General features: G+C 25.2%; 1 protein-coding gene across 2 annotated transcripts; it reads left to right on the top strand.

Annotated features, from left to right (window-relative positions):
* The first annotated feature begins 1,765 nt into the window (after nucleotides 1-1,765).
* Nucleotides 1,766-10,434, top strand: LOC122576944 (CD63 antigen-like). Of its 2 annotated transcripts, XM_043747880.1 has the most exons (7): nucleotides 1,766-1,910; nucleotides 2,007-2,112; nucleotides 3,736-3,924; nucleotides 4,198-4,368; nucleotides 4,646-4,867; nucleotides 5,226-5,287; nucleotides 7,627-10,434. In XM_043747880.1, exons 2-7 carry the CDS (start codon nucleotides 2,050-2,052, stop codon nucleotides 7,643-7,645), a joined length of 726 nt encoding a protein of 241 aa, XP_043603815.1. In that variant the 5' UTR covers nucleotides 1,766-1,910; nucleotides 2,007-2,049; the 3' UTR covers nucleotides 7,646-10,434. The 2 variants fall into 2 exon arrangements, with proteins under 2 accessions (XP_043603815.1, XP_043603816.1); XM_043747881.1 differs by lacking the exons at nucleotides 1,766-1,910; nucleotides 2,007-2,112 and adding an exon at nucleotides 3,173-3,305.
* The last annotated feature ends 79 nt before the right edge of the window (nucleotides 10,435-10,513 follow it).

Consider the following 10,513-nt stretch of genomic DNA (forward strand, 5'->3'; position numbering starts at 1 on the left):
CATATACGAAATAATTAATTTATACGTGAATCCTGAATTATCTTGGTTAAGATTCATAAAAACTATTGCACAGCTATAATATATACATAGAGTCTTAATCAGACAAAAATTATTGGAACATCGAAATTGCACAGATTTCGAATCAATATCCTTATTACGATCATAATAATAATAATAATAATAATGAGATTTATCATATCTAACTATTAAAACAAATAAAAAAGGTATTACAGTAGGTATAACATAATATAATATTCATACAGTACAATTTTTCCATACCAACTGGAGCACCATAGTGTTCTAAAAACATGACGAGATACAGATTATGCATGAAAATATAAAATATGTATCTGGTTTACATTTACTATAATAAACAAAATTTTCTTGATTATACTTATCTATTCAACATACTGTATGTAATTTACCATATATGTAATTGGTGATATCATTATTATTATTTGGTAAAAATTACAAATATGTATGTATATACAATATATATTACAGAAATATAGGGATGTTGTTTACTGCTGAGATTTTTTAATTGATTTCTGAAATATATTCATGAGACTTAAAAAATTTCTCCGTATGTAGTAGAATAATAATAAAATACTAAAAATTCAAATTTTAACATGATAAATGCATACAGCAGTCTTATAGAAGCAAAAATCAAAATAATTTCAAGTCGATAAATCGTAAAACAAGTATTATATCGAACTAAGACAAGTAACATACAAACGCATCGTTTCTATTATAATGCGAAGAATCGATAGTAAGAGATTATAAGAATAGACTCAATTGCGAATGATATATCATATAACTAGCACTTCCAATTTCATGTCTGTATATCTCATTTAGAATTAAATATTTTCAAGAATGAAGTATAATAATCTTATATTATTTTATTACACTTACTCTCAGAATATTAATCTCTTTTTGTCAGAAAACGAATGATATATAAATAGATAAATACGTATGTATAACTTTTACGTTTTAAGTAAAATAAAATAAGAAAGAAAGAATATTTAAATTTATTAATAATTATTTTTATTACCTACTGGAAGTTTAATGTTTCATGTTATTTTTATTAAATATATTGTATAATGCTTTTTTATTGTATTGAGGTTTTTACCTATTACAATACAGTTTTAGGTATATACTCGTTTAACACATTTTTATTCTTATTAAATCTTATTACATTACATTCGCATATAAAAATAATTTGCAACGTTTTATTAAATTAATCTTTACGACTTGAAAAATTTGCATTTCTACAAAACTTTAAGTTAACAAAAAATTGTGTACAATTTTAAGAAATGAAATTGTATAATATATAAATATATTTATATAGTATTATAAAAGAAAAGTCGCCAAAGACATGTAAAATTTCTTTGGTATATTTTATTCTGATTCTGTTTTTATTTCCATTTAAAAGATTTTTAAATTTCTTCATTATTCTTTAAAAAGCATAATATGTATAACTCATATAATATACATTTACACGTAAAATATTTGTATGTTTCATAGAATGTCTATATATATCATAGATTAAAGTTACACTTTGATATAATCAATATGTGACTTGTAAATATTTACTGTGTTACTTGTCTATATATAAAGATACTTTTATATACCTGTATTTTAAATGCTAATAATGAATAATACATGTATTTATAGTACCCATAATTCTAATTATAAACGATAATTAGAAAATAATTTTGTATACTAAATCTATATACATATTTGACAATAATATAGACACTTTAGAAATATTTGGGAAGTAAAATTTAAAGCTCGAGGCTCTATGAGAAATATGGTCGGTTCTTTAATAAATTACCGGGAAGGTGCGCACGCATCTACGTCAGGCAGGGTGGATGGATGAAAATATGACTATTCTTTGGTGAGCTGTTGAGGTGAATATTCCGAGTGCATAATTTTGACGCAATTCTATAAAGGACGCACACAGCTTTCATACTGTTTGGTTACATTGATATTTATCATTTTTATAGTTGATCTTATCTTTCTCGAAGTCAGTGAATAGTGAGTGTAAAAATGGTGTCCGGTGGAATGGCCTGCATCAAATACCTGACGTTCCTTTTCAATCTGATATTCGCCGTAAGTGTTTGCTCCATGTCGTGCTCGTTACTTATATTCTATTCCATAAGCTCCAACTGTGTTTGATCTCATTCTTTCGATGTTTATTTAACATTCATTTAGGACTTTCTTAAATTTCGATAAATATACAAATTAAAATGAAGCAAAATAAACGGCGATTCCAATTGTATTAAAAATATAAATGTTTAGATGGTTTAAATTTAAAGTAGCTATAACGTATGGTACCCATAATCGTCGTTGTGCGAAGATTAGATTCGATCATTTGGATATTGTTTTTTATTCCATCGGTCCGCGAATTGTAGATTATTTGATTTGACTATATACACGGTACTCCCGAACCGCTGATGTCCCAAAATTAAGACCTACATTTTTGGATTCTAAGTGCTGAAAACTTTTTAAATGACGAATGAAAAGAGTAATAATTTTATGTCCCTTAAACCGAAGTTGAACCGATTGTTATTTAATATTTTGTCGATTCTACAGTGAAATCCAAATATCTTATTTCCAATTCGTATATACCTACATATTTAAATGCCTGTCCTAAAGTTATCAAGTTAAAACTAAAATATTTATCAGAAACCAGAATTTTTTATTCAATTCTCTCTTAAAAAGCAAAATTGAAATCTGCCTTTTCCTTATTTGTATCATTATGCAAATCGTTTAAAGAATTATTAAATAACCTCTACTTCTCTATATAGTATACTCATATGTTTAGGAGTTACTCTTATACTTTGCGTGGGTATTTATGGTTTCTTATGTTAGTCACGTATGTATACGTAACTGCACATAACCTCATGAATTATTCCTTTGTAAACCTACTCGACGTTTATATATTGTTATCTATTCTTATAAGCACTATTTTGAAATGTGATGATATTTTATTAAATCATATTTATTAAATTTAGATTAAAAATAATTAGTATAATTATCGAAAATAATTTATGCAAAAAAGCTTTTTTTATTCTTTAGTTCCGTTTTTATTGCAAACAATAGTCATAAATTAAAAATTGTAAAAATTTCATTTTTTATATTTTGATGACTAATTGGTAAATAAGATATTGTCGATCACGGATTGGAAGTAACGCTGACGCTCGCTCTGTGCAAACAATTCGAGAAATTGGTGGGGATAACACCGCGACTGCCAAGCGAAATGATAATGTGTCTGTTAAACGAGAAGTTACATTCTGTTCCTGGTAAAAAAAATAATTTCTGCATACATTTCAATTGTAACAAGAATTATATAATATGAAATAAATAAATTTTAAACATCTCCATTTAATTCCTGTTCTTATTAGATCCATCTATTGTTTTATCATGTTACAAATGGATATAAATTATTTTAAAATTACAATTAAAATAAATGAAGTCACGCATTCATAAATAATATTAGTGTCGATTAATATTGATTACATAAACATTACGGAGTACAAGGTTTGCAGTTTATCAAGAAATGCATATTCTTAAAAGTTTCAATATGTTTATTGTATTATTACATAATTTCTCAATGTTATATTATGTTATAATACATCATAAAAATAATATTATATTACATCATAATAATTTTCATTAATGTTATTGCTGTTATTATCGTTGAAAATAACTGTTAAATTTTTTTGATTGCAGATTACAGGAATTGTATTCATTGCAGTTGGCACTGTGATCTTGGTGGTTTATAGTGGCTACAATAATTTTATGGACAGTTGGTTCTTCACAGGACCAGTATTGATGATTGTAGTTGGTGTTATTGTCTTTATTGTGTCATTCTTTGGTTGTTGTGGAGCTGTCAAAGAGAATCATTGCATGATATTAACGGTAATAGCCTGCCATTATTTATACAATAATATTTACATAATAATTTTTATATAATAGCAATAGCCAATATTTATATAATAATTTTGTATATCATAATTTTTTTTATATTAAAGTAAATTTTTCCATAATTATTTAACTATAGCAAATATAGATATTCAATTAAGATTAAACCTGAAATCTGATTTATTTTTCTAAGAAAAAGTATTTTTTTTTTTTTGTTAATTAATTAGTCTTAAATAACAATCTTTGTTTTCTTATATTTGTTCCGTACAGTTTTCTGTGTTACTGCTTTTAATCTTTGCACTTGAACTCGGTGCTGGAATTGCTGGATATATGATGAGTGGAGAAGTGCGTACAATGGTAGAACATCGATTAAATACCACTATGGAAGAATACTCAACCAATAATGATATTCGTAAATCTTGGGATATTATGCAACATGATGTAAGTGTGCTTAATGATGCTTATTTTTACTAAAGAGATTTGAAATGTAGGAAGAATAGATTTTTATACTAAAACTTTTCAAAGTATTTATGTTATATCACTTTATATTAGTAGTATTGAATGTAAATATGATGTATATTATTAACTATACTGATATTGAACTATTCAATATAAATTAGTACATAATGAAAGTTAATGTTGCTAATTCAAAATCTCTACTATATTTTCTCACTGAATTTTTATAAATATATATTTCAAATAAACTGCCAAATTGTAGTTGGAATGTTGCGGAATGGTTGGCCCTAATGATTGGGCTCATGTTGGATTCCCGGAAAATACTGTACCAAATTCGTGTTGTAAAGAAGTACCAGAAGGAAGTAAATGTGACTTAAATTCGATTCATATACATCTAAATGGTTGTATGGGCAATCTTCAGTCTGCTACTGAGCATAATGCTTTGATCTTGGGTGGTGTTGGCATTGGTATTGCTATTATTCAGGTAATTTTTATTATTTACTTCTTTTAATTTAGGATATTTTTATATTATTCATAAAAAATTAAATATTGTTCCTAAATTAAAAAAAGGATATCAAAGAAATAATTTTATAAAAATATATAAATCAATCATTGCAAAGATATATATCATTCAGTCGTAACATAGTAACCAAAAATTAATACTCTTCTACTCTTCTATTATTATGAGATTTTTTTATATTTAATAATTTAATAAAGCCATATTGTTCGTATGTTTCTTGTTTGCTATTGCATGACATTTATTTGTTAAATGAAGGTAATATATTATTCATTAACGAAAAAATATAGGATTCATATACTAAAATAGAATCTGTTTGTTTCAGTTAATTGGAGTCGTCTTTGCATGTTGTCTGGCACGTTCAATTCGTCGCGAGTACGAGACTGTGTAAGCAGACAGATACCTCCAATTTTAATGCCTAGAAATTGCACTCAGACTTCAAAATATGATCTTTTCCTTTCACTCTTTTATATATGTATATCGTTTCTATGTTCTTCTTTAAGTAGCAGAGTATTGCACAAATAGCACTTTATATGTTCTTTTTACCATGCTTACACAAAATAATATATAAAAGATCGCTTCTATACAAACTAATTAATTAATGCTGTTATCAGTAATGTTTTATATTTTATATATACGTAAGTAACATCACTTTATTATTCCCCGTTATTATAACTATTTAATACTGCAATTGTTGCTATTGCTATTACTACTGATTGCAGATATTATTATTAAAATCAATAACAGTGGTAACGAAAGCAGCATTACAACGTTTACTTTTGGTTTTGAATGTATTAATTCATTCTTAAAATTGCAATTTTAATATCAAGACAAGTGTTTTTGTGCAGTATCATGTCTTTCATGACTGTTTCTTTAAGACTGACCATTTTTATTCTATGTTAATCGAGAAGAATCTTTTGTACTTTGTTTATAAACTGCACATTGAGATTCAAGAACTGCAAACCAAAAATTATATATTTATGTTAAGAGATTTTTATGTTGAGTACATATATATTCACATGTTTATTGTAATAGTTTATTCATGGATAATAGTGTATATTATCTCAGTTTCCATTTGACCTTGTATGTATACACATGATATTACTGTAATTGTTAAAAGTATTAAGCTTCTTTCGTCAAATAATTTTAGTTTTCTTTTATTAAATTTAAGTTTCTTTGTACTTCTGTAAAAAATAATTTAACACTGTAACTTCTTAGATTTTATGTGGTATTTTCCAAAATAGTCTATAGGCGATACGTACAACTTTTTAAAAATACCACAACAAAGACACGATGTATAAAACAACAATTTTTAACTAAAAAAGTTATGTTCAAGTAAAGAAAGATATTTAAAAGGCATTATGGTCTAATCATCAAATAAAATAGAAGTAAGACATATAATAATAATCACTTTGATTTATGTTAATTCATTATTTTTTACTTTTACTTTTTAATTTGATAGTTGCACCATCATGCCTTTTATTTAATTAAAATATTATCTTATTTAAAGATAATAGATAAATTATTGTCACAGAAAGATGATCTAAGAGAATCTCTATTTATATAAAAGAAAAAACGTTCTATATTGTTCGTACAAAGTTTACATAATGTTGGTACAATAAATTATGATTACAATCAGTCAATATGATTATATGATTACACAGTTGTGTATATTTAGATAATTTCGGAGACGATTTTGTATTGAACTTGTCTTCTACATTGATACAAGTTCAGTATTGTTAATAAACAGCTGTGTTTCATTAATACTGATGCTATATGATTCTTTAAAAGTTTAGAGCTACGCTTTCCATTATTTGGATGTTACAATAGATTACAATAAAAGAAATGGGAAGGTTTATTTCTTCCCAGAAAGGTAGCACTACATATAAATAATTCTATTGTTGGTTTTCAAAAAATATTAAAGGGAAATATTATCATTTAAATATCTCATTTAATATGTTAATATAATATTTCATTAAATATTTCATTTAATATAATATTTATAATTTAAATGAAGATATTACTTGGACATAATTGAGGACATTTAAATGAAGATATTAAAGTAACATTCACATTGTTTTCGTATTTTTTCCCCGTCTTTCTTATTGCCTTAAAATGAAATGTTTGAGTAATTATTATATATGTACTGTGTATGTATTATATATGTATGTATATAGATTTGAATAACAATTAAATCTTATTTATTGTTATTTAATTTATAATTACATGAAGAAATGAAAGTACATAAGTTATATATATATATATCTTTATATATCTTTTTTTTCTTGATTTTCTAATTAGATCAAGTTACAGGACGTAAAGTTAGATCGCGGGACGTAACATAATACTGCAAGTAAAAATAATCTTTATCTTCTTATTTGTGTCAAAGACAGAATTCTTATAAGTTTGATAGCTGCTTTCCAATAAATACATTCTGATTGAAATTTAGTATTAATGGAAGAACTATTTCAAATAAATAAAAATTATACGTCCAAATTTCAAAGCAACTTAAATCTTTAATATTATCCATTTGAATAGTAATGCGATGAATAGCGTTATAATATGCAGTATGTAACATAATATTAAAGATTTTAAATGTAATTGAGATCCTTATTTTGGAAAGCGTAGGTAACTGTGCACCTTCTCACTTGCAACTTGAGGTATTCAACATTATCTATTAGAAGTTGCGTGTTATTACAGTCAACTTAATTAATTTCTACTTCCAGCGAGACTGCAGCGCACTGATTCAACACCCGATAGGAGGCATTATAACTAAATATTGTTCGTCGTGCATTCATTAAGAGAATAATTCTAGAGTCGTCGCAAGACCATTTATTTAGAACTTGGCTGTAGATTAATCAATATTTATCTGCAGTCTAGCTTAAGAAGAAAACAAATTATTGGAGAATATAATTCAATATACTGCCATTATCTGCCAAATGATTGAGACCAATTGTCTCTTTCTTAGACTGCACTGTATGAGGAATTAAAGCTTATGGCATGGGAATGTTTAAAAAAGAGATAGAAAGGTCATAACATATTTGGCTTGACGTTTATTGCAATTTAAAAGACTCTTTCAGAACTTGATTTCTTGGAAAGAAAAATTGTCTTTCAAATTTTAACTCTGTGTAACATGTTAAATTCATTCTAACTATTGTATTTATATAAAATATATTTTTTCTATACACATAGGGTTGGGTAAATGTTCTATTTCTAAATATTATAGCTTGATAAGGAAAGTTGATTTAATAAAATAAGTCAATAAGTAAATTTGAATGAATGAAATTTTGTATTTTATTTTTTATGATGATCTCTAGCAATACTCTATGCTAAATATTAATAATAATACAAATTAAAGACATTAAATGCATTGATGTAATGTAGCATTAAAAGATAATTACATTTTTAGAAAATGATTGGATGGTAAGCTACATAACATAATGTGGTAGTATGTAAGAGAAGATTAAATGAATCACGTTATACAAGCACTAAAGCGAACTGATTATAATTGTTAATTATTATCTGATTACAATTTCATGATTTTAGTTTTGGAACAATGAAAATAGCTTTTACCCAACTCCAATATCTAACATGTTAACATGAAAATCATGCATTACAATTTACTTTTCTTCGTAATCTCTTCGAAGAAAAGAAATTTATCACGAAGTACGTTAAATATTTTTTTAGAATAATTTAACAAAAACTAATTTTAATAACTATACTCTTTCATATGGTGTAATAATTCGCATAATTTCAGTATTAATCAAAGAATAATAATTGTCACCTTCCACAAAAATAAAAATTTCAAAAATGATATTATACAATAAATTAAATGAAGATTGAGTATATTAATTAATTTTATCTTCAAAATGAAAGAAAATGATCGTTGCACTATATTATGATTTCGTAACGAATTATACGTTGGGACCAAAGTTTTAATTTCTGCAGTGAGAGAATTAAAGAAATTGAACGTATAACCACCTGACACGAACAATAAAGTTTGCGACGACTGGTGTCTTTTACTGTTGACTATTGGAACAGCTTCCGAAACATTACAAAATTTACAAAATAAAATTGCAAATTTATGGCATTGCGTCGATTTAACGAACTCTATTATAATTATTGCAATTGTTATAACTGTTGTTTTCGTTTGAAATCTCGCATATTTTAACGACAAAAAAAAGTAAAGTTTGAATGTTAAAAAATAATTAATTGCTTGACTAAATCGAAAATAATTTTATCAAAATATTAATGTTAAAACCATTCAGTAACAGATTACATATTTTGATGATTCTTTTTAAACAGTATATCGCTAGTTTTATAATTATTATAGGTAATTCATAAAAAAGATCTTTTATGTTGTTTATTTATAAATTGTTTATTTTGTTTAATTGTTTAAGTGGTTCAGTGTAATGATATATTTTTCAAATTATGAAAAGGAAGGAATCATTCAATTAATTTTGTAATTTGTTAAAAGAAAATTTAAAATTTGTAAAATTTCCCCTTTGCTTACATCAATTATAATTGTTTACTAAAGTAATCGTGACTAGAGAAAGTATATTCAAAAAAATAAGCGAGGTTTCAATGAGTTTCGTTTTAAATAATGAAAAATCACAAGCGGAGAAAAATATTTCTCGATAGATAATAACGAAGCATTAAAGTGTGCCTAATTTCTTGCAACGTGTCTAAATCATTAATTAATATATTAGAAATGATCGAAGTAATTAATTTGAACGACATATTACCAATCGTTTAAATTAAAAGTAAGCAACTAAAAGATTTGCTTTTTTAAGCTAAATAATTCAATATGAGGCAAATCTTTCCCATTATTTATCTTTGTGTTTTAATTATAGGAATTTATTTAATAATAGTTCTTGTTTTAGATTATCTCCAATTAAGTTAAATTTGTATTCTAAATTTCATTTGCAATATTTTTACTATATGATAATTTGTTTATTTTAAACATATTTCATTTTTGCAGTTTCTACTTTTTAAATTTCCACCTTTCACATTTATATAATATTAAGTTGTATAAATGTGTAGATGTTAAAATGTTTCTGTTACATTAATTTCGATACATCTATATTCGTTTAATTTTAAACTCTATTAGAGTTTACACGATAATGATATGTTAGATGTTACAACATTAAGATCTTTTTATTCGATAAGGAACGTTCTCATTTAATGGTAATATTTGATCTATATCAATTTATGTATAATTTCTTTGAAAAATTGTAATTCATACTCTATGTAATGGAAACGAAAATTAGCATTCGAATGTTACCTTGGATGATTGGCTGACAAAAATGAAAGACTGATAATAATGTAATAAAGACAAAAAACGAAGTCAGTATTAAATGAGAAGTAAATAGTTGTTTTTTGTAGCATTTAGTCGCTTACAATATTTTTCTACTTGTAATTTAATTCATTAATTAATAATTAATATATTATTAACGTTCTTTAAGAGCTGACCACTTTAGCACACCTTGTTCGTATAGCTTTTATCTATACAAATAAAATATATTAAGTAAAGATTGCATTTGTATCCTCAATTGACCATTAATTCCCATTAATTGTAAATGATAATTATTAGAGTGAAATTATATTTCTTAT

This window comes from Bombus pyrosoma, linkage group LG17 (assembly GCF_014825855.1).
Source record: "Bombus pyrosoma isolate SC7728 linkage group LG17, ASM1482585v1, whole genome shotgun sequence".
Lineage (NCBI taxonomy): Eukaryota > Metazoa > Arthropoda > Insecta > Hymenoptera > Apidae > Bombus > Bombus pyrosoma.

Coding starts and splice junctions, on each gene's coding strand:
- LOC122576944 (XM_043747880.1), top strand. CDS start 2,050: ATGGTGTCCGGTGGAATGGCCTGCATCAAATACCTGACGTTCCTTTTC. Junction 2,113..3,735: donor TTTTCAATCTGATATTCGCC/GTAAGTGTTTGC, acceptor TTTTGATTGCAG/ATTACAGGAATTGTATTCAT. Junction 4,369..4,645: donor GGGATATTATGCAACATGAT/GTAAGTGTGCTT, acceptor GCCAAATTGTAG/TTGGAATGTTGCGGAATGGT.